This window comes from Lithobates pipiens, unplaced genomic scaffold, assembly GCF_037356315.1.
Source record: "Lithobates pipiens isolate NorthernLeopardFrog02 unplaced genomic scaffold, aLitPip1_a1.2 Scaffold_27, whole genome shotgun sequence".
NCBI classification, from domain to species: Eukaryota; Metazoa; Chordata; class Amphibia; order Anura; family Ranidae; genus Lithobates; species Lithobates pipiens.
The window spans coordinates 204,455,525-204,479,822 of record NW_027507788.1 but is presented as its reverse complement, the minus strand read 5'-3'; the positions used below and the strand labels follow the sequence as shown (position 1 = coordinate 204,479,822).

Below are 24,298 nucleotides of genomic sequence, written 5' to 3'. Positions count from 1 at the left end.
CAAATAAGACGTCTGACCGGCAGATTGTGTCGCCGCTGAATGCCAAGGCGAGCCATGGCCGTGTAAGATCTTCTGAAATGGGCCGAGATTTTCCTTGCCTGCCACAAGATGTCCTGGACCCCAGGGTATTTGACAACGAATCGCTGCACGACCAAGTTTAAGACGTGTGCCATGCATGGCACGTGCGTGATTTTGCCCTGTTTCAATGCGCTAAGCAGATTGGCACCATTGTCACACACCACTTTACCAACTGTCAAATTGAGCGGTGTTAGCCACTGATCTGCCTGTGAACGCAAAGCTGAAAGGAGTGTCGGGCCAGTTTGGCTCTTGGCTTCCAGGCACAACAGACGCAGCACGGCATGGCAACGTCTCACCTGGCATGTCGAATAGGTTCTGGGGAGCTTGGGCGGCGCAGCGGAAGAGACACTAGCAGCGGAAAAGGAGGAGTCAGCCGAGGAGGAGAGGGAGGAGGATGGAGTAGGAGGAGGAGGAGAAGAAGGGCCAGGCCTGCATGCACTTCGTGGCGGTAAAACCAAATCTACACGGGTGCCACGGGTTACATGCTTGACGGCCATCAGAAGGTTCACCCAGTGGGCAGTAAAAGTGATATACCTTCCCTGCCCGTGCTTGCTAGACCATGTATCTGTGGTCAGATGTATCTTGGCACCGACACTGTGTGCCAGAGATACATTCACTTGCCGCTGAACATGGCCATATAGCTCTGGGATGCCCTTCTCTGAGAAATACTTCCTTCCTGGGACCTTCCATTGTGGTGTTCCAATGGCCACAAATTTGCTAAAGGCCTCCGAGTCCACCAGTTTATATGGCAGTAGTTGGCGGGCTATGAGTTCTGACAACCCTATACTAAAATAAATAACAAAAAATAGTGTCAAAATATGTAAGTAATTATCATTAAATGATTATAACGATAAAAAAACCTTAAGTGCATAAAAAACACAGCAATACATAAAGAAAAAATAAAAGTCCAATCATGGAAAGTTCATATGTGAGTCCAGATAAGCGTTTGTGACACCACAGTGATTCAACACAATCCAAAAGCGCATAAAGTGCCCGTCACCGTATATTGAATGCGCTTACCAGAAAATAAACAAATTAGGGCGTTTGTATATATTCGATGGGTCCCATCAAAAGATATCCTCCTTTTTAGTGGGTCAGCTCTCCATCTCCCAATAGTACCTTCCAGATATTAATATACTCCGTGGTCCCAATAGGGAGCTCAGTAATTCCCAAAAAAGAAAGGAGCTAACATGGCATAATATCGTTTGGACAATTTATTAAAAGAAAAAAAGTAGCACACTTACATGTGGATGGATAAAATACAGCTTGTATAAACAGTACATAAAAAGCCGGCCGGCAAACAGGAGCCCGTCCTCCTCTCCAACAACGTGGTGGCGTCACCACGTTGTTGGAGAGGAGGACGGGCTCCTGTTTGCCGGCCGGCTTTTTATGTACTGTTTATACAAGCTGTATTTTATCCATCCACATGTAAGTGTGCTACTTTTTTTCTTTTAATAAATTGTCCAAACGATATTATGCCATGTTAGCTCCTTTCTTTTTTGGGAATTACTGAGCTCCCTATTGGGACCACGGAGTATATTAATATCTGGAAGGTACTATTGGGAGATGGAGAGCTGACCCACTAAAAAGGAGGATATCTTTTGATGGGACCCATCGAATATATACAAACGCCCTAATTTGTTTATTTTCTGGTAAGCGCATTCAATATACGGTGACGGGCACTTTATGCGCTTTTGGATTGTGTTGAATCACTGTGGTGTCACAAACGCTTATCTGGACTCACATATGAACTTTCCATGATTGGACTTTTATTTTTTCTTTATGTATTGCTGTGCTTTTTATGCACTTAAGGTTTTTTTATCGTTATAATCATTTAATGATAATTACTTACATATTTTGACACTATTTTTTGTTATTTATTTTAGTATAGGGTTGGCGCAGTTTTCTATTTCTGTATATCTGTTGGGTGTTATATCACATCTATTGCTGCTGCCTGTTTCACATATAGTTTATTTGTTTTCACGTTTTTTCCTAGCGCGGTATAATTTTTTCCATATGAGTTCTGACAAGCCAGCCGTCAACCGTTGGGCAAGAGGGTTATCCGACATCATAATTTTTTTACGCTCGAACATTAGGCCCACGGAAGCCTGCCTTTTTGCAGAAAAACGTGAGCTTGGCGTGATGGAAGGTGGAGTGGAGGACAATTGTGAGGAGAGAGGAGAAGGAGAAGTAGAAGACGAGGCTGGACGGTGAGAGCCTGGGGTGTGGCTTTGTGTGTTCCGTTGCTCCCACTGGGCTCGGTGATGGCTGCTCATGTGCCTTCTTAAGGCGGTCGTCCCTAGGTGAGTGTTGGGCTTACCGCGACTAATGCGTTGACTGCAAAGATTGCAGATGGCAACGCTATTGTCAGCAGCGGACACGTTAAAAAAAGCCCACACTGCGGAGCCATGTGCCGGTGTCCTGGGAGCACCAGATGTGACCGCACATGGTCGATGACTCGCTCCTGATACATTTGCAGTCTGCTTTGTCCCTCCTGTGCAATGTAAGTTATTCCTGCTTCTCCTCTCTATCTGCTGGTCCATATCTCCCTCTGAACTCCCCTCCTCTTCCTCTCTTGTGGGCACCCACGTGACATCACTAGACACATCATCATCGATGTCACCTTCCCCACCGCTATAAGTAGAGATCTCGGAGTAGGCAGCAACACCGGGGACCAACCTCCTCCTTGGGCTGATCTGGGTACTGTCATCAGACTGCTGAGTAGCGGTTGTTGCTACCTCCTCTTCCTGATCCAATACCAAGAGTGGCTGCGCATCAGAAATGTCTTGATATGGATCGGAAAATAATTCCTGTGACTCAAGCGGAAAGGTATGTGGTGGTGGTGGTGTTGTTGGTGGTAGTGTCTTTGGGGGTGCACATAGCAGAGAGTGAAGAAGAGGGTGCAGATCAAGAGGATGAGGAAGGTGCAGAAGAGTAAGGCTGAGTGAGCCACTCAACCAAGTCTGGTGCGTCCTTTAAATGAATTGAACGAACCTTCTGCAACTTCCCACTTTGGCTCAAGCCTGTTGCTCTTGCCCTACCCCTACCACCCCTGCGGAAGGGCCTGCCTCTTCCTCTGCCTGTCATTTTTTAAATGACCCTGCGACAAAACTCTCAGTCCCTATACCGATAAAGGACTGCTGAAGTATAGGGCAGCGGTCAGCAGTAGTGCACCTCAACCCTATGTATTGTGGACCTATACCAGTCCTTATAGAATAGCAGACTGTACCTCACTCAATCCTATGTACTATAGCACCCTACACCAGGTTACCAGTCCTTATAAGGACCTTTGTGGTACAAGTAGGTTGTGTGTGACTGATTAGCAGACTGTATGTCAGTCCCTATACCGATAAAGGACTGCTGCAGTATAGGGCAGCGGTCAGCAGTAGTGCCCCTCAACCCTATGTATTGTGGACCTATACCAGTCCTTATAGAATAGCAGACTGTACCTCACTCAACCTTATGTACTATAGCATCCTACACCAGGTTACCAGTCCTTATAAGGATCTTTGTGGAACAAGTAGGTTGTGTGTGACTGATTAGCAGACTGTACGTCAGTCCCTATACCGATAGAGGACTGCTGCAGTATAGGGCAGCGGTCAGCAGTAGTGCACCTCAACCCTATGTATTGTGGACCTATACCAGTCCTTATAGAATAGCAGACTGTACCTCAATCAACCCTATGTACTATAGCACCCTACACCAGGTTACCAGTCCTTATAAGGACCTTTGTGGAACAAGTAGGTTGTGTGTGACTGATTAGCAGACTGTACATCAGTTCCTATACCGATAAAGGACTGCTGCAGTATAGGGCAGCGGTCAGCAGTAGTGCCCCTCAACCCTATGTATTGTGGACCTATACCAATCCTTATAGAATAGCAGACTGTACCTCACTCAACCCTATGTACTATAGCACCCTACACCAGGTTACCAGTCCTTATAAGGACCTTTGTGGAACAAGTAGGTTGTGTGTGACCGATTAGCAGACTGTACGTCAGTCCCTATACCGATAAAGGACTGTTGCAGTATAGGGCAGCGGTCAGCAGTAGTGCCCCTCAACCTTATGTATTGTGGACCTATACCAGTCCTTATAGAATAGCAGACTGTACCTCACTCAACCCTATGTACTATAGCACCCAACACCAGGTTACCAGTCCTTATAAGGACCTTTGTGGAACAAGTAGGTTGTGTGTGACTGATTAGCAGACTGTACGTCAGTCCCTATACCGATAAAGGACTGCTGCAGTATAGGGCAGCGGTCAGCAGTAGTGCCCCTCAACCCTATGTATTGTGGACCTATACCAGTCCTTATAGAATAGCAGACTGTACCTCACTCAACCCTATGTACTATAGCACCCTACACCAGGTTACCAGTCCTTATAAGGACCTTTGTGGAACAAGTAGGTTGTGTGTGACTGATTAGCAGACTGTACATCAGTCCCTATACCGATAAAGGACTGCTGCAGTATAGGGCAGCGGTCAGCAGTAGTGCACCTCAACCCTATGTATTGTGGACCTATACCAGTCCTTATAGAATAGCAGACTGTACCTCACTCAACCCTATGTACTATAGCACCCTACACCAGGTTATTACCAGTCCTTATAAGGACCTTTGTGGAACAAGTAGGTTGTGTGTGACTGATTAGCAGACTGTACGTCAGTCCCTATACCGATAAAGGACTGCTGCAGTATAGGGCAGCGGTCAGCAGTAGTGCACCTCAACCCTATGTATTGTGGACCTATACCAGTCCTTATAGAATAGCAGACTGTACCTCACTCAACCCTATGTACTATAGCACCCTACACCAGGTTACCAGTCCTTATAAGGACCTTTGTGGAACAAGTAGGTTGTGTGTGACTGATTAGCAGACTGTACGTCAGTCCCTATACCGATAAAGGACTGTTGCAGTATAGGGCAGCGGTCAGCAGTAGTGCACCTCAACCCTATGTATTGTGGACCTATACCAGTCCTTATAGAATAGCAGACTGTACCTCACTCAACCCTATGTACTATAGCACCCTACACCAGGTTACCAGTCCTTATAAGGACCTTTGTGGAACAAGTAGGTTGTGACTGATTAGCAGACTGTACGTCAGTCCCTATACCGATGAAGGACTGCTGCAGTATAGGGCAGCGGTCAGCAGTAGTGCACCTCAACCCTATGTATTGTGGACCTATACCAGTCCTTATAGAATAGCAGACTGTACCTCACTCAACCCTATGTACTATAGCACCCTACACCAGGTTATTACCAGTCCTTATAAAGGACCTTTGTGGAACAAGTAGGTTGTGAATGATTAGCAGACTGCAGCAGAAGGGCAGCAGTCAAGTATAATATTCTTTCTATATTTGGAAGAAAGAATGTTATACGTGTACAAGCCTATTACCATACCACTGATACCAGTCCTGAAAAGAACCTTTGTGGACCTAATATAGTAACAGCTACTGATTAAACTGACCCTCACTGCCTCACACACAGCTTCCTGCCTGTCCCTATATAAACTGACAAAACAGAGGCTACTGGAACAATAACTTGAATAGCACTTTTGTGGACCTGATAGTAACAGCTAATGACTAAACTGACTGTCCCTGCAGCACACACCATCCTGTCCCTTTCTCTAAACTGACAAAAGACACTCAGGCTGCTGCAACAATCAGTAGCACAGCAAAACTATATCCTGAACTACACCTAACACCTTTACCAGTCCTGAAAAGAACTTTTGTGTACCAAATAGCTAGCGATTTGGGTCACTGCAATCTCTCCCTGCTCCACACAGCAACCTCTCCCTATAGTGACAGAAGAAAGAATGTAAAATGGCCGCCGGATCGGGTGTATTTATAAGTTAGGGGGAATGTCCAAGTGTCCATGTGCTGTAATGTCTCAATTGGCTGTCCTGTACCCCATGATGGATGTGTCATCATAGGTCAAAGTTCTTTTACACAGTAAACACGGAAGTCCGCCGGGCGAACAGCGGTAATAGTCCGCCGAACGGGCGGACCGCGAACAGCCGAAATTCGCCGCGAAACGTCCGCCGGGCGAACCGTTCGGCCATCACTACTTATTACTGAGATTTAAAAAAACAAAAACAGGGGGGCGTGGCTACCGCGCACGCGGATGGACGTGTGAAGCAATAGCTCCGCACCACAGAGAGCCTGCATCGCATACCGGGACGGTTAGACAAGCCCAGACTGACATCGCCGGGCGTCGGAACCTCCGCCCTTCGTAGCGAGATGACCCGCAAATGTAAAGGCTTGCCACAACTAAAGAAATTGCCTCAGTTCTTCCCGAGGAATCCCCGAGGCCTAATCCAAGATGGCGCGGGCGAATCTTCTCCTTCGGCTTCCAGCGGCTCGGGGTCGGCGACGTCCAGCCTAGGAGCGAACAAGCGACCGTCGAATATATCGCCAGAGGCGTCCACTCCACTATCCCTCAGTCCAGCGAAATCCAAGCCGCGGATGGTGAATCCTCTCAGCGCGGAACAGGTTAGTGGAGACGGCGACCAACTAGAGGACACTAGGGAAATCACAGACACCATAGACTTATTTCCCACATCTAACCAACCTGTGTCCGATACTACGCTTAAAGGCATGTTGGTCTCATTGCGTAGCACCATCCACGCGGATATTATGGACTGCATGAGGGGGTTCAAGGCAGACATCACTGCAGTGGGGGCCCGCATTGATCATGTCGAACACAAAATGGGGGAATTCGCGACTACCATAAATTCTGTGGTGGACGCACATAACAGCCAATCGGATGAAGTGGAATGGCTTAAAATGAAAGTCGCAGACCTAGAGGATAGATCTAGAAGGAATAATCTCAAGCTGAGAGGGGTCCCTGAACTGATCCGACCAGGTCAATTACTGCAGTATGCCCAAGAATTGTTGGGAGCCTACCTGCCAGACTTATCGGTCTCCGACTTGGCCATAGACAGAATCCCTCGCCTGCCAAAGCCACCACATATCCCGGACAACGTCCCCAGAGATGTTCTCATGAGGGTCCATTTCTTTCAAGTAAAGGACAAGTTTGCTTTAGCTTTTCGGACCACTAAACAACCGCTGGAGCGCTACGCCAGTCTGCAGGTATTCGCTGACCTGTCGCAACACACAATGCAGAAAAGGAAAGCACTACTGCCCATTACCAAAGCCCTCCGCAACCATGCTATCCTATACAGATGGGGATACCCATGTAAACTTTCCATATCCAGAGAGGGCCAAACGACAGTCATTGACAACCTCGAAGATGGTTTGGACTTACTTAGGCTTTGGGATATCCTCCCTGCCCAAACAGAAGTCACTTCAACGCCGCTGACCAAGCCGTCAACGCATGATACTTGGCAAGTAGTGTCGCGCAAGAAAAAAAATGCAAAACGCAGTGTTTAAGTCCTGTTATTCGTTTTCACTTACGTTTTCACTTTGTTACCTGTTTTATTATGCTCTCGGTGTTGGCTCGCTGAACTTTGTGAGCTCTTTGTCCCCCTGATAGCTTCATGAGAGGCAGGATATCTGCCCACAGATTCCCAATGAATCGCTCTTTTTATATACGTGGCCCAAGCCACAGCTTTGGCACTGTTTTTTTTCCTAATTACTTTTTCTTTTTTTTACATTTTTTTTTCTTTTCTCTTCTTTCCTGGACTTACCCCCATGTTTCATGTCCTCCCTTCTCTTACGCTTCCTCTATCCCTGGAAGTCATCACGTTTCTACTCGAGATGGAGCCTGCGATTTCAAAGCCCTGCCGCCCAAGAAACTGCTACAAGTTGAGTTTGCACGCCCGTGCTCATCTGTAGATGCCCCTGGAACAGCGGGGATACGCTGTCCTACATGTACCTCATTTCACACCGACTCACAATGCTGAACTTTGTCTCATTTAATGTCCATGGTCTGAATCATCCTGCAAAGAGGGCTTCTGCATGGAAAGAGGCCCTGAAGCTCCGTGCAGATGTACTTTGCCTCCAAGAATCACACTTCCTTGCTTCTGACCCACCACCATTCCGTAACAAGCAATTCCCACACCTCTTCTGTGCCTCTGCTGCCCAGAAACGCAAGGGTGTCCTGATCGCCATTAGAGATACGGTTGCCTTTTCCCTTATTCATACAATATCGGACACGGAGGGCAGGTACCTTATTGTGGTAGGTTCGCTCAACTCGAAAATGTATACTATTGTTTGCCTATATGCCCCTAATTCCCATCAGATAAGGTTTTTTCAGCGTCTACTCAAGAGAGTCAAGGACATTCGTCAAGGAGCTTTAATACTATGTGGGGACTATAACATCACTTCTGATTACACTGTGGATACTACTACTAGATCGCGGAGACCTCTTCCATCATTACAACGCTTACTTCACGAGGAGGGACTTTTCGACATTTGGAGGTGCCAGCACTCTAATGAGAGAGACTATTCATTTCACTCTTCCAGGCACAATACTTATTCGAGAATTGATCTGATACTTGTGGATACATTTTTGCTCCAGGCGGTGTCTTCCTCCGCTATCCACGGCATTTCCTGGTCTGATCATGCCCCGGTCTCTGCTGTGGTGGCGGAGGGAGACAACCGCCCTGCATCGGGTGTTTGGAGAGCGAATACTGAAGCGTTTTGGTCCCCAACCCTTATGGGAGAAATTACTGACAGCCTTAGGGAGTTTTTTCTCTTTAACACTAATTCAGTAACTGATCCTATGGTTCTCTGGTGTGCACACAAAGCCTTTGTGAGAGGTTTGTTGCTACAGGCTAACGTTCGACTTAGAAAAGCAAAATCTCTAAAACTGGATGGTCTCCTCAGAGATATTAAACTGCTAGATACACAAAATAAAATAACTCCATGCCCCATAAGGGTGCACAAAATAGACGCTCTCCGGTCCGAACTCAGACTTTTATTGCTAGAAAACCACACCAAAACCCTAGCCTATTTTAAATTAATGCACTACTCGGCAGGTAATAGGGCAGGTAGACATTTAGCACGCCGCCTGAAAGAACATAGAGCTAGAACTACCATCCCCTATTTACTTAACTCCACGGACAAAAGTAAGATATACAACCCCAAAAATATAGCGGACTCTTTTGCTCAATACTATTCCTCCCTTTACAATATCAACTCAGACCCCAAGACCGTTCAGCCCACTGTAGATGATATCCAAAATTTTCTAGATGATGTTTCACTCCCAAGGCTCTCTGAAGACCAACTTCTGAGTCTCAATGCCCCAATATCACAGACTGAGATCCAGAGAGTCATTGGATCTCTGCCATTGGGCAAGTCCCCAGGTCCGGATGGCCTCCCAGGGGAATACTACCGTAAATTTGCTGAAATTTTATCCCCTACCCTTCAGGATGTTTTTGCCCAGGCGACTGCTTCCTCCCTGTTTCCCCCTGAGATGCTTAGTGCCTTTATTGTCACTATTCCTAAGCCAGGCAAATCCCCAGATACACCACCTAACTTTCGCCCAATCTCACTTTTAAATACCGATGTGAAAATATATGCAAAAATCCTAGCCCAAAGACTACTTCCTATACTTCCCACACTTATTAATCCAGACCAGTCGGGGTTTACCCAGGGCCGACAGGCATCTGATGCCACTAGAAGGGTGATAGATATTGTATGTCATGCGAGGGTCTGTCGGACGCCTTCTCTGCTCCTCTCCTTGGATGCGGAGAAGGCGTTCGACAGAATACATTGGGGCTATATGCGGTCCACTCTCGCTAGCTTTGGATTTGGGGGTCCCATCCTATCTGCCATACTGTCCCTATACTCAAATCCTTCGGCAAGGGTGTATACATCTAATATTCTCTCCGAGTCCTTTGATATAACTAACGGTACGAGACAGGGGTGCCCCCTGTCTCCTTCCATTTTTAATTTGCTAATAGAACCCTTAGCTGAGAAGATCAGGACCCACCCGGACATTCAGGGATTCTCTTTCCATGATAAACAACATAAAATAAACCTTTTCGCAGACGATATCATCTTATTTCTCACTTCCCCAGTAACATCTTTACGACATACCCAATCCCTTTTAGATCAATTCAGTAAAATCTCCTATTATAAAGTTAATGCGTCTAAGTCTCTTATACTCCCTCTAGTTATCCCACAGGAGCTTCGTTCTAACTTGCAAACACTTTACCCATACTCGTGGAAATCAGATAGCATAACTTACTTAGGACTTCAGATAACGTCAGATCCTAACAAATTAGCAGATATAAACTATTCCATACTACTCCAAAAATTAACCTCAGAGACTAGACGTATCGCTAAAACTGAATTAACTTGGTCGGGACGCCTGGCCTCTTTTAAAATGCTCCTGCTCCCACAGATTCTTTATATATTTCGTACCCTCCCCATACCACTTAAAGCCACTCATCTTAAGTCGCTCAATACCCTCCTACAGAGTTACATATGGCGTGCACAAAAACCAAGATGCTCAAAAACCCTCCTAATTAAAAATAGGAGGGCGGGAGGTATGGGCCATATCGAGTTACAGGATTACTTTAAGGCGAGCTTGCTTACTCAACTCAAGACTTGGTTAGATGTACAGTCACCTTCCCCTTGGCGGGACATCGAACAATGCATGTCTACGACCAAAGACCTCCCTGCTCTCCTGTGGCTTGACCGCTGGAGACCCTTCCCTCTAAGACAACTACCTCTCACACTACATGCTTCTCTCTGGGCATGGAGGGGCCTCCCGCGGAATGGCTCGCTGGAGTCGGGAGTGATAGCGGTCCCCCTGGGGATTGAGCTGCTTACTAGGGCAATTCCTAACCTCAATCTCCGAAGCTGGCAACTCAAGGGCATCACCCTAATATCTGATATATTTGCTGGGGGACAGATTAAAGATTTCAAAGTACTTCAAGCTGAATATGGTCTTGGGCAGGGTGAGCTCTATAAATTTGGTCAAATATCTCATTTCATGCGCTCACTACCAACGCAACATACATACCTGAATAAAGATGTTTGGGAATTCTACATGAGTAAGAACGCAAAGATGAGGGGTGTCTCTCTCTTCTATGGCCTCCTCCAGCACAAGAACGTGTTTATTAGATCCTCCCCATATTTGAAATGGGAAGGAGACTTGGGGAAATCTTATACATCAAAACAATGGCAATTAGCCTTTAACTCAATCTACAAAGCCTCCAAATGCGTAAACCACTGGGAGCTACACCAAAAAATAACTCTAAGATGGTACCTCACACCCTACCGGTTGTCTAAATTCTCAGAGGGGCACTCCAATCTGTGCTGGAGGGGCTGTGGAGGTGTAGGCACCCTTAAACACATTTTTTGGTCCTGCAGACACTTGACCAGCTTCTGGAATAGCATATTCAAGCTGATCTCCTCTATAACGGGTATCATATCATCCCCTGAGCCCGGACTGGGCCTACTTAATCTGGGAATAGAGCTCCCCCCCCCCCAATATCGTACAATAGTTACACATATTCTACTAGCTGCCAGATCTCTAATTACTAAAAAATCGAAATCTGCCGAAGTACCGAATCTCTCAGAAGTAATTGTGTAATTGTTAAAACCAACTGTGTATTTGAAACTAAATTGCTTCAAAGGTTAAGTAATGGTATGACACGAGCTAACGTGTGGAAAGCGTGGAAAGCTTGATTCTATTAACAAGCATCATTAGCTACAGTAGAGTTTATAATCCAGGTCCATCTCACTCTCTGGAACCCTCTTACCCCTATTCTCTCTTCCTTCCTTCTTCCTTCTATCTCATTTTCCCCCCTCTGTGGATTAGTCGCTTCTTTTTATTTCTTTCTCTCCAGATAAGATACAGCATGAAGCAGTTCGATAGCTAATATCTGACTCACTTTCCCTTTCCCTGACTCCTTACTTCTCTTTTTTCTTGGTATCCCTCTAACTCAAATGATAATGCGCTGCTGAAGACTATCTTGATCTTATAGCATTTGCTACAACGTCTTGGTAGAGTATTGAGGTTGAACCTGAACTAGAGTGGATATATATAAAGTGTGTACTTTCTTTTCTATTATTGTATGGTATAACTTGATGTCTACATCTTATATTACTGTACGTGTTTTTTCTTGCATTCTTTCTATAATGGAAAATGTATGTTCTTACATTTTTTGAAAATCTCAATAAAAATATTTGAAAAAAAAATAATAAAATGCTTCTCTTATCAAATGCTATCACAAAATCAAATGCTATTACAAAAAGCAAAAAAGGTGCCAAACATTTCACAAGACCATTATATTTATAATACAATAACAATTTTATTGTGTTTAGAAAAAACATCACAGAAAATCCATGCAGCTTGAACATGGCAGTAAATTCAGCTCTACATGTTTCTACAGTTCACCAGAATATGACTTCTTCAGGAGTCTTGGGAATACTACAATAAATGTCACTTTAAATAAAACATACAATTTATGAGTAAAGAAAAACAAAAAACAAAAAATAAAAAAATAAAATAAAAAGAAAGAAAGAAGAAGAAAAAAGAGAAAAAGAAGAAAACAAATAAATAAATAAAAAATAATATATATATAACATCTGTGGGTCATCCTCAAATGGAAGGAGGAGGAGCACAAGGTCTCTAACATCCACCAGCTCTGCAATGTTGTCTTGGAGGAGTGGAAGAGGACTCCAGTGGCAACCTGTGAAGCTCTGGTGAACTCCATGCCCAAGAGGGTTAAGGCAGTGCTGGAAAATAATGGTGACCACACAAAATATTGACACTTTGGGCCCAGTTCTGACATTTTCACTTCGGGGTGTGCTCACTTTTGTTGGCAATGGTTTAGACATTAATATCTGTGTGTTGAGTTATTTTGAGGGGACAGCAAATTTACACTGTCGCAGTGTCATTTCTTCAGTGTTGTCACCTGAAAAGATATAATAGAATATTTACAAAAACTCACTTTTGTGAGATACTGTGTGTATATATATATATATATATATATATATATATATATATATATATATATATATATATATTTATATTTATATTTATTTATTTTTTTCTTCTTTTTTCCTCTTTTCTTTTTTTCTTTTTATTTATTTTTATTTTGTTTTTGGTTTTGTTTTTCTTTACTCATAAATTGTATTTTTTATTCATTGACATTTATTGCAATATTTGTAACATTCTTGAAAAAAAGCCATATTCTGCTGCTGTGTTCAAACGGCATGGATTTTCTATGATGGTTTTAAAACTATACCTTGATGGTTTTGTTTTTAATATTTTGTAAACACAAAAAAAATATTATTTAATTATATAGTTTGTTTGGCACCTTAAAAATCCCTAATTTAGCTTTTTCTATTGTATTAGTTTTGTTTGGAATGTGGTGCCCCTGGTTCCCTGACACCTTGTAGCTCTTATATTATACTTCTCTTATAAGTTATATACTCTAATCAGCCATAACATTAAGATGACTCACCAAAAATTGTGAAGATCCTTTTTTGACACCAAAACAGCCCTGACCCATCGCGGCATGGACACCACTAGACCTCTGAAGGTATGCTGTGGTATCTGGCACCAAGCCATCAGTATCAGATTATTTGAGTCCTGTAAGTTGCAAGGTGGAGCCTCCATGAATTGTACTTGTTTTTCCAGCACATCCCAAAGATGCTCAATGGATAGAGATTTGGATAATTTGGAGTCCAAGTCAACACTTCAAACTTGTTGTTGTGTTCCTCAAATGATTCTTGAACCATTTTTGCGATGTTGCAGGGTGCTTTATCCTGCTGAAAGAGGCCACTGGCATCACCATGAAGAGGTGTACTTGGTCAGGTATGTAGGTACTGTAGGTGGTATGCATCAAAGTAACATCCACATTAATGGCAGGACCAGGATTTCCCAGTAGGGCATTGCCCATCACACTTCCTCTACTGGCTTGCCTTCTTTCTATATTGCATCCTAGTGCCATCTCTTCCCTAGTTAAGTGGCACATATGCACCTGGCCAACCACATGATGAAAAATTTTTTTTTTCCTCAGACCAGGTTACTTTCTCTCATTACTTCCTGGTCCAGTTCTGATGCTCATGACCCCATTATAGGCTATTTTGCCTGTGGACGTGGGTTAGCATGGGCACCCTGACTGGTTTGCGACTACGCAGCCCCATACACAACAAACGCTATGCCCATTGTTTTCTGCTTTCTACACATCAACTTAATGGAAAAAAAGTTTACTTGTTGTCTAATATATCCACCAATTTCCAAATGACATTGTAAAGAGATAATAAATGTTATTTACTTTACCTATCAGTGACCTTATTGTTATGGCTGATCAGTGCATATTTCAAGAATTTCAGAAAACATCATTGCAAAATACCTGACACATGGCATTCTTTGATTCTTTCTTTCCTGCAGTAACATTCTATTTCTTGAATAGAAAGGTCTACCTGCTAAAATTGCATGATCGGTCACAGTTTTGTAAAAAGAAAAAGTAAAGCTAAGGAGAAATGCAGTCAAGAATCATGTAAGCAGGAGATTACCAGGGTAGTTACTTGGATTGTCTCTGTCTTTGTGAGTTATGGCAGCTGAAATATCCTCAGAATCTGGAATACATCCAGGAGTGTTGGATGTCAGTTCCTGTGCTGCACGTTATGGTTCCATCCAGCAGGTGCTACCTCAATCCTTTTGATATATATGTAGCCCCCCCCCTCCGGGTCTACTGGGAGCCGAAGGGTACCTCCAGATATAGGAAGCAATTGTCGCTGTCATTAGATTAATGCCGCGTACACACGACCGGACTTTTCGAGGGACTAGGTCCGACAGACTTTTGACGGAGTTCTGACGGACTTTCCGAATGAACAGACTTGGCCACACACAATCACACCAAAGTCTGATGGATTCGTACGTGATGACGTACGACCGGACTAGAATAAGGAAGTTCATAGCTAGTAGCCAATAACTGCCCTCGTTTCGGTTTTTGTCCGTCGGACTAGCAAACACACGAGCGGATTTCTCGGTAGGAACTGGGTCCGGCGGAGTTCCGGTGGAAACATTTAAAACATGTTCTATTTCTAAAGTCCGCCAGATTTTTGGCAAGCAAAGGTCCGATGGAGCCCACACAAGATCGAATTGTCCGTCGGACCTTTGCTGTCAAAAAGTCCGGTCGTGCGTACATGGCATTAGTGTTTGATGACGGATCTCCCTACAAATCGCTATCGCTCAATTGTGCAAGTGATTCTAATTTATTATCGCTATTTTCTAGCTGGTCTAAAATCACTTTTGACATAAAGGGACACTTTTTGGTTGCTATGGACAATCTCCAAATTCCAGGCAGAAAAAAACAGTATTTATAATATAAAAGTGCATGCAGGGCATTGGACAGACCACTAGGAACAAAGGGGATGTGTCATTTTTTTTATACAATACTGTAATCTGTAAGATTACAGAACTGTATGTGTATTGTGTATTTTTACTTTTTTGAATCTGGCGCCGATCTCCGCTCCTGTGTGCCGTAACGTCACAGGGAACGGAGCTCGGCGGCACTCGGGCACTGTGTGAATTGAGCGCAGGACAGCTCGCACACACAGCGGGGAGGACATCGCTGGATCCAGGGGACAAGGTAAGTAACTCTCCCTGTATCCATCGATGCAATACTGAGTCTGGCTCTGGGTTACTGCTCGAGGTACTGAAATTCCAGCCCAAGCCAGACTCGGGAATACTGCCAGGGAGATTAATTAGAACTTAAGAAAGGTTGTAGGAAAGAGGTTTAAGGGGGGTGTCAGATACACTTTTTAGCAGGTCACTTACAGACTCCTTGAATCCAGAGGACAAAACAGCTTTCTCTTTAGAAGATCTTAAATACCTGGATAAGTCTCTCTCACAGACTTAGCAGCCAGGAGCTAGTTACCTTGATTAGATTGTAGAACAGCTTAACAGTACCAGAAGCTTTAAACTGACCCTGCAGTACTGTAAGGATAGCTTTGGATACAGGCGTGTCCTCCAAAGGAGTCACCAGGCCCTTCTGAGAGACCAGCCTTCATCCTGGCTCTCTCCAGCAAGGGTCCTCCCCTGGATCTCCTCGGCTTGGCTTCCTCCACACAGGCAAGACAGCCTAAGGACCACTTCAGGATTAGTAGGCCCCAGACAGGCTTCTGGGCCTACTGCAGAAGATGCAGCAGCACAGCCTCAGGCCAGAAGGGCCCAGAGGTAGGAATGACTCAGAGCACATGGCATCTGTCCAATAAATAACCCCTCCCAGAATGCACAGTGGCCAGGAACCTCCTACTGGGCTGTTACTGGAAAAAGAATATTCATTACATCTCAACCTAGTTGTAATCCTCGCACTGTCCTGTGGTTCCAGTGACACCTACTGGCAACAGTGGGAAATTCACAACACAATCAAGTTTAGAACATAACCAAATAAACTATGTATAATCAATCTGAGCTGTTTACAGCTCAGCCAAAAACGAAATTTACACTATAGCCCTATTTTTAGGAACAGGGGGCTACACGTATTTTTAGGAAATGCACTAAGAAGCCACCATACTACCATTGTCTGTACTGGCATAGCAGATTCCATAAGACATCAGCAGTTTGCAAGTGCCTACCTCTCCTGTGAAATCACAACTTTTATCACATTATATCTGGTTAATTGAAGGACCATCAAGGTTGGTTCCATTAGCTGGGTCCATTAGACATCACCATGCCCTGGGCCCCTGTTTTTGTTTCCTTGTTGATGATCCTGCTCTGTGCTAAAGACACTTCATTTGCCATTGTTGTTGAATGCAGCAATGATCTGAGTCAGTGTTTGCCCATAGAGGTAAGTATTGATCGTCTTCTTTTACAGGCAATCTTTTGTGGTCTTTTTCTATGTAGTGACAGTTTCCCTTTAATGGATTACATTTAGTGATAATACATAGGAATATCACTTTCTTTAGGTAACAGCATGATGACTGTCATTGTGAAAGTGGCAGGTGGACAGAGACCTCCATTAGAGGATATATCTGAGGATGGACCCGTGGAATGTCAACAGATGATTGACCTGATGCAGAGATGTTGGAATCAAAACCCTAATAAAAGACCAAGTTTCTCCGGTAAGCAGTTTGTGCCTATCATACAAAATGCTTTGAAAGACCAGTTGTCCTTTTCAATTTCATACTGTAAAAGGTGTCAGCAAAAGGATTGAAACTGAGCTCCATGCAAACATCTACATGCACAGATGAAATAAATACTGTATAAGGGGCCTGTTTTACCTGTCAACAAAATTGTATTTCTCTCCATCCAGTCCTGATATTTTTCATAGCAATGCCAAATAGCACATCCCTGTCTGGCAGGGAAGAAGACCAGATTTTTCTGCTGAAAATAAGTACCGTATTTATCGGCGTATAACACGCACCCCAAGTTTAGGAGGGAATTTTAAGGAAAAAAACTTTTAGGAGGGAAGTTTAAGGAAAAAAAATCTTACATTTAAATGCCCATCAATGCAGCCCTATCAGTGTCCATCTGCAGCCTTGTCCATCATTGCACCCTTGCCAGTGTAATTTGCAGCCTTGTCATGCAGCCTTGTCTATCATTTGCAGGCCTGTCAGTGTAATATGCAGCTTTGTCCATCATTTGCAGCATTGTCAGTTTTATTTGCAGCTTTGCCTTTTAAAAATGGCACCGCTGAGATACAGAGCCGGATGTCCTGTGTGTCTCGGTGGCGTTCGGTAGTTCTCGGCAGCTTTCGGCCATTCCTGGTAGCTTTCGCCCGCTCTCGGCCTCTCTCGGCCATTCTCGGCGGCTTTCGCCTGCTTTTGACCACACTCGGCCACCGAGAACGGCCGAAGGCGGCTGAAAGCTGCCGAGAATGGCCAAAGGCAGCCGAAAACTTCTGAGAACGGCCGAAGGTGGCCGAAAAGGGCCAAAGGTGACTGAAAGCCGCCTAGAGGCTCACAATGGCGGGGGATCGGCATATAACACGCACCCACGGGTTTTCCCCTGATTTTAAGGTGAAAAAAGTGTGTGTTATACGCCGATAAATACGGTAACAGCTACAGGTCTTGCCCATCTTGCAGTCATACTGGGGAAGGCAGTGATTATCGCTAGTGGCTATAACAGCCCTATAGCAATCCAACAGGCTGGTCGATCAGCTTGATACATTCAGTATGTCCATACTCAGCCAAGATTCGAACCGTGTATGGCCAGGTTTAATAAATATCTAGACCTCCTTTATTTTAAAGTGGGCGTAAACCTCAGACATGAAATATGAACAAAGAATATCCCTCTATAGTATGTACTTGTCTCAATCCAGAGCACTACGTGTCATTTCTGGCTGATGCTTAATTCCTCTGCTATCAGCATGAATCACTTCTGAAAAGTTTTCCTACACCAAGAGAAAAACAGTGAGAGGGGAGGGAGCCCCATCTGATTGATAGCCCCAGTGATGTTCCTTACCTCAAATCAGCTCTCAGAGTTCTCCTCACTGAGCTCTACAGAGTGTAACTTCAGCTCTTTGCCCCCTTTTTTCTGACAGCTAAGACAAGCTTTATAAATTCTCGAGTTTGAACGGATATATAGAAAAAAAGACTGTAGATAGACAGTGACAAAGTATGTAGGAGGATTTGTTTCATTTCTGTGTTTCATCTGAGGCCACTCACTTCATTGGGTATATTTAAGTGTTTACAACCACTTTAACCCCTTGTTGACTGTGCTATAGGCAATTAACAGCTACAGTTCTGGGAGGCCATTATATGATGTCTTCCCATGAACGCTCCTGCCGCAGGCCCACTGGGGTGTGCGGGCACAGCTAATCACAGATCAGGATAAAGAGCCAATCAGCGGCGCTTTACCACATGATCAGCTGTATCCAATCACACCTGATCACGGGTGTAAACACAAGCCGGTTATCGCCATTTCATCGTGAGGTGAGGAGACCAGATAACCGCCTTGGGTGAAAAGGACATCGGCACTGATAATCAGGGCACTGATTATCAGTGTCCTGATTTATCAGTGCAGTCCCAACAGTGCCCACCAGTGCTGACAATCAGTGCTTTATCAGTAATGCCAAACAGTGCTGCCAATCAATGCCCATCAGTGCTTCCTCATAAGTTTCACCTATCAGTGCCTGCTAGCAGTGCCCATCAGTGCTGCCTATTGGTGTCCTTCAGTGTCGCCTATCAGTGCCCATCAGTGGCACATATCAGTGCAGCCTCATCAGTGCGGCCTCATCAGTGCCCACCAGTGCGGCCTCATCAGTACCCATTAGTGCAGCTTATCAGTGTGCATCAGTGCAGCCTCATCAGCAAACTGCAGTGAAGGAGAAAAATTACCTGTTTGTAAAATTTCTAAATTTTTGGTCTCTTTTTGTTTATTTAGCAAAAAACAAAAAACCCAGTGGGGATTAACCACTTCCTACGTAAATGTACATTGGCAGAATGGCACGGGCAGGCATATTGGCGTGCAGGTACGTCAAGTTTTAAATGCCGCCCTGCCATCGCGAGTGCGCCGCTGGCGGCGTGCTCGCATGGCGGTCGGGACCCCCGTGAGTCCGGGCGCGGGCCCCCGTGGACTCGATCACCGTGGGCATACCCGCGATCGTCTCATGGGGCGGCTGAACGAGGAGATGCCGTTGTAAACAGCATCTCCCCATTCTGCCTAGCAACATGTGACGCTGATCTCTGCTCCATGTGATTGGAGCAGAGCTCAGTGTTCACTAAAACAAAGCCCAGCCCCCCACAGTTAGTAACACGCCCCTAGGAACACTTAACCCCTACACTGCCACCCCATGGTTAACCCCTTCACTGCCAGTGTCATTTATACAGGAATTACTGCATTTATATAGCAGTGATTGCTGTATAAATGACAATGGTCCCAAAAATGTGTCAAAAATGTCCGATGTGTCTGCCCTAATGTCGCAATCACAATAAAAAACGCTAATCGCCACCATTACTAGTAAAAAAAATATATATTAATAAAAATGCTATAAAACTATCCCCTATTTTGAAAACGTTATAACTTTTGCGCAAACCAATCAATAATCGCTTATTGCGTTTTTTTTACCAAAAATATGTAGAAGAATACGTATCGGCCTAAACTGAGGGAAAACTTTTTTTTAACATATTTTTGGGGGATATTTATTATAACAAAAAGTAAAAAATAATGAATTTTTTTCAAAATTGTAGCTGTATTTTTGTTTATAGCGCAAAAAATAAAAAACACAGGGGTGATAAAATACCACCAAAAGAAAGCTCTATTTGTGGGGAAAAAAAGGACGTCAATTTTGTTCGGGAGCCATGTCGCACGACCGCGCAATTTTCAGTTAAATCGACGCTGTGCCGAATTTCAAAAAGTGGTCTGGTCTTAAAGCGGAGGTCCACCCTAAAGTGGACCTTCCGCTCATTGGAATCCTCCCCCCCTCTAGCGCCACAATTGGCACCTTTCAGGGGGGAGGGGGGTGCAGGTACCTGTACAGTACAGGTATCTGCACCCACTTCCGGGATAGCTCTCTGCGGAAAGGGGCGTAGATTACGCCCCTTTCCGAAAGTCCCCCGCTGCCTGCTGGGAAACACACAGATCCCAGAGGCAGCGGGTCCATCCTTATTGCGCAGCGCGGCTTGCGCATGCGCAGTAGGGAACCGGGAAATGAAGCCGAAAGGCTCCACTTCCTGATTCCCATACCCAAGATGGCGACGGCAGCACCCGAGAGACGATCGAGAGATCGGCTTCGGGTGCCGACATCGCGGGCGCGCTGGACAGGTAAGTGTCACTATTTTAAAAGTCAGCAGCTGCAGTATTTGTAGCTGCTGGCTTTTAAAAAAAAAAACGTGGACTCCCGGCGGACTCCCGCTTCAAGCCAGCAAAATGGTCCGGTCTGAAAGTGGTTAAATACCACCAAAAGAAAGCTCTATTAGTATGAAAAAAAAAAAAAAGATTAAAATTTAATATGGGAACAGTGTAGCATGACCATGCAATTTTCATTCAAAGTGTGACAGTGATGAAAACTGAAAATTGGCATCGGCAGGAAGGAGGTAAAAGTGCACAGTAGGCAAGTGGTTAAATATTTATGTAGTATCGATACTGATATAGCATGGGGAGTATTAACTGTTCAGCCATTGGGTAAGAACGATGCCTTCATATGGACTTGTGTCCATCGATCCTTTCCAAATGTTTGTCCTTTTGGGATGCACCACTGTCTGTGTCATGTATTCATTATTGGCATTTTACTTTCTACAATTAAAATTCCTTTGTGCTAGTTACCTTTCTCTAATTTCTTTCTTTAGATATTATTGTTGAATCACATATGCTACTCTGTTTGGTACAAAGCCCATTACCAGAGCAAGTAGGTACATGGTCCAAGGCCGAAAAAGATCTCGTCAAGTCTTCTGCTTTAATAGTCAACACTGTAAGCAGTGATGTAAGTTCTAAGGATGCAAAAGTTATTTCTTTTTTTTTTTGTTTCCTTTTTTTTTTCGTTTATATTCATCTTTTTAAGTTTTATTTCAGTATAGCAGTGCAAATATCAAAGCTGAAGTGCAAATTACCTATTAATGCCTTGTGGTTTGGAATTAAATGTATGGACTTTTTTCACCCTAACTATGTAACTATGTATAAGAAGCTCATATGGATACGTGAGTCAGCTGATGCATTTCAGAAGACATAAACTGCACTGATCTGTGTTCTTTGCCTGCCAGGTGCCTTGCAGCTTTCATTTGTTCCACGTCTGAATAATAGTCTTTATTCAAAACAGCAAACACAAATGAAACAGCACCACTGGGTGTGCAAGGAAAGAGGATCAATCTGTACAACCAAACAACAAGAAAATCCTCTATCAAGAAACCCCATACAGCAATGTATGTTAGTAATTACTAATACCAGATATCACTCCTGCTACGAAATAATCACTAGACATGTGCAGAACGGAAACATTTGTTTCAGATCCGTTTCGTTATAAAATTGGTTTTGTTTTTCTTTCAAAATTTGTTTAGTTTTGTTTTGATTACATTTCATTTGGTTTTCATTAAAATGTGTTTGATTTATTAATCTTCTAACGAATTTCAACTTTTCAGAATGATTCAAATTCGGATCGGTCGAAAAGCGATTGACTGATCTGAATTCTGTGTGAAGAAATAGTTGGTTGCTAAGCAGCGGGCTGGGAAGCCGGCCGCCTGCATCTTTAACCACTACAATACAGGGCACTTTCACCCCCTTCCTTCCCAGCCCAATTTTCAGCTTTCAGCGCTCTAGCGATTTCAGTGACAATTGCGCGGTCATGCTACACTGTACCCAAATGAAATTGTTATCATTTTGTTCGCACAAATAGAGCTTTATTTTGGTGTTATTTATTCACGACTCCGTTTTTTTTTTTTTTGCGATATAAGCGCAAAAATAGCCGAAATTTGGAAAAAAAAACATATTTTCTTTTTTCTATTTGAAAAGAAATCCAATAAAATCAAATTTTGTCATAAATTTAAGCCAAAATGTATTCTGCTACATGTTTTTGGTAAAAAAAATTCCGTTAAGTGTATAATAATTGGTTTGTGTGATCACGGACATATGTACGCAAATGATCATGTACATATGTGTGCAGGTGATCACGTACATATGTGTGCAGATAATCATTGGGACATGTGATTTTAGTGGGACATATGTGGGGGACATGTTTTTATTATTAGGGACATGTGTTTTTATTATTTGGGGACATGTATGTTTTGGGGACATGTGTGTTTTGGGGACATATGTGGGGACTGTGTTTGTACTGTGTGGTGTGTTGTGTGTTTACACTACACTGATGATCAGTGAGTAAAAAGCTGTAAAAAGCAGCCCATACTCACTGATCATCAGCCGGCTGCAGCGTTCTGCTCTCCTCTCCTCAGCGGTGACTTCCGTGTGAGGAGAGGAGAGCCGATTGCCTAGCAACCGGCTGTTTGTTTACATCACATGACGGCCGTGATTGGACACGGCCGTCATGTGATCAGGAGGGCCAATCACAGAGCCCTCCTGCCGATCTGAGATGTGCCGTGTCCGGGTGACACGAGCACATCGGGATCGCGCCGCTGCGCGGGCGCGCGCGCGTGATCCCGCTACTCCTGAAGGACGTTCCTGAACGTCCTATCAGGAGTAGACGGCTCCCACCCGGCCGTATATATGCATTGGCCGGGTGGGAAGTGGTTAACAACCATGAGTCCTCATCTGTCAGCGGGCTTCCCCACTGGCAAATGAATGTAAAGAAAAGAATGCCGACATTGCCCGGCAATAGAAAAATGTTAAAAAAAACAGTGTAGGGTTCCCCCTCCCAGTCCATACCAGGCCCTTCGGGTCATATTTTGTCAAATTATATTGTTTTATTTTTTTACTTTAATCTTTTCAAGCTCAAATCAGCTCCTCCTTGGGAGATCATGTGGCAGCTGACAATTGCTGTTGTTTATTCCACAGTTAATTGTACTGTAACTGTGTGCATAGCTCCTAAACCTGAGTCACTGAATCTGAGTCAGGGTTATTAGAGACTAGGGTTGGATGACTCATCCTAGCAGCTCTCTGGTACCTCCCCCTGTTTCTAGAATTTCGGAGAATATTCTAGAGGATGGTGGGCAGAAGCTAGGAGGTGTTGCCTTGAATATTTAGGGGCCCTTAGCTAATCCCCAGGTGGGGGGGCTGGCAGGGAACTAAGGAGCCCTTAAATAGATATGAGCCATGCCAGAAGGGAGTCGGGTGGAAGATGGAGAAGCTGCACTGTGGAGAGTCTGCCGGTGGCCTTGGAGGGACCCCTCCCAGCATGGGGCTTTCCCTAAGGCTGTAGCTCAAGAGGATGGCCTGAAAGGATCCCACCACAGGAGGTGGTTGCAGGGACCCTAACCGGATAGGCATCAGCACAGTGCAGGGACAGAATGCCAGCTGTAGCAGTGCTCTCTTGAAGACAGTAGTGTGCCAAGTGTTCATCCAACCTTGCCCTGGGGAGTCTCCATGTGTGTGTGTCAGTCATAAAGATTGGGAAGAGAAAGCAACCAGGTGGGCTGGTGGCAGCCAGGCAAGTTAGAATGACTGCAAGCAGTACAACTGGACCTAGTGTCTACAGAGAGGCAGAAAGTTGTGTTAGATGCTATTCACTACATATGTGCTAATTCACCAAGGGGCTGCAAGTTCCTAGCCTGTAATGGCGTGTTGCTGAACTAACTAGAGACTGTTAGTTCCCCCAGGAGTGAACCACCAGGAGCTTTAAAATGAATCCAAGTTCAGGACAAAGGACAAAGAGGACTCTGTAAATCTGGAGGAGTTTTGTTTGCTGGACATTTTTAAGTTGGGCATCCCATAATCCCTTACCCCATCCAAGTTATCATCCCCTAATA

At 44.4% G+C, this 24,298-nt stretch overlaps 1 protein-coding gene across 1 annotated transcript in view; it reads left to right on the top strand.

The window, feature by feature from the left end:
* ANKK1 (ankyrin repeat and kinase domain containing 1) overlaps window positions 1-24,298 on the top strand; it is a 168,616-nt gene that overhangs the window by 125,951 nt on the left and 18,367 nt on the right. The window contains exons 5-6 of the mRNA XM_077458132.1: window positions 16,913-17,068; window positions 21,236-21,369. Coding sequence (XP_077314258.1) covers window positions 16,913-17,068; window positions 21,236-21,369 — 290 coding nt within the window. The remainder of the gene's footprint in view (window positions 1-16,912; window positions 17,069-21,235; window positions 21,370-24,298) is intronic.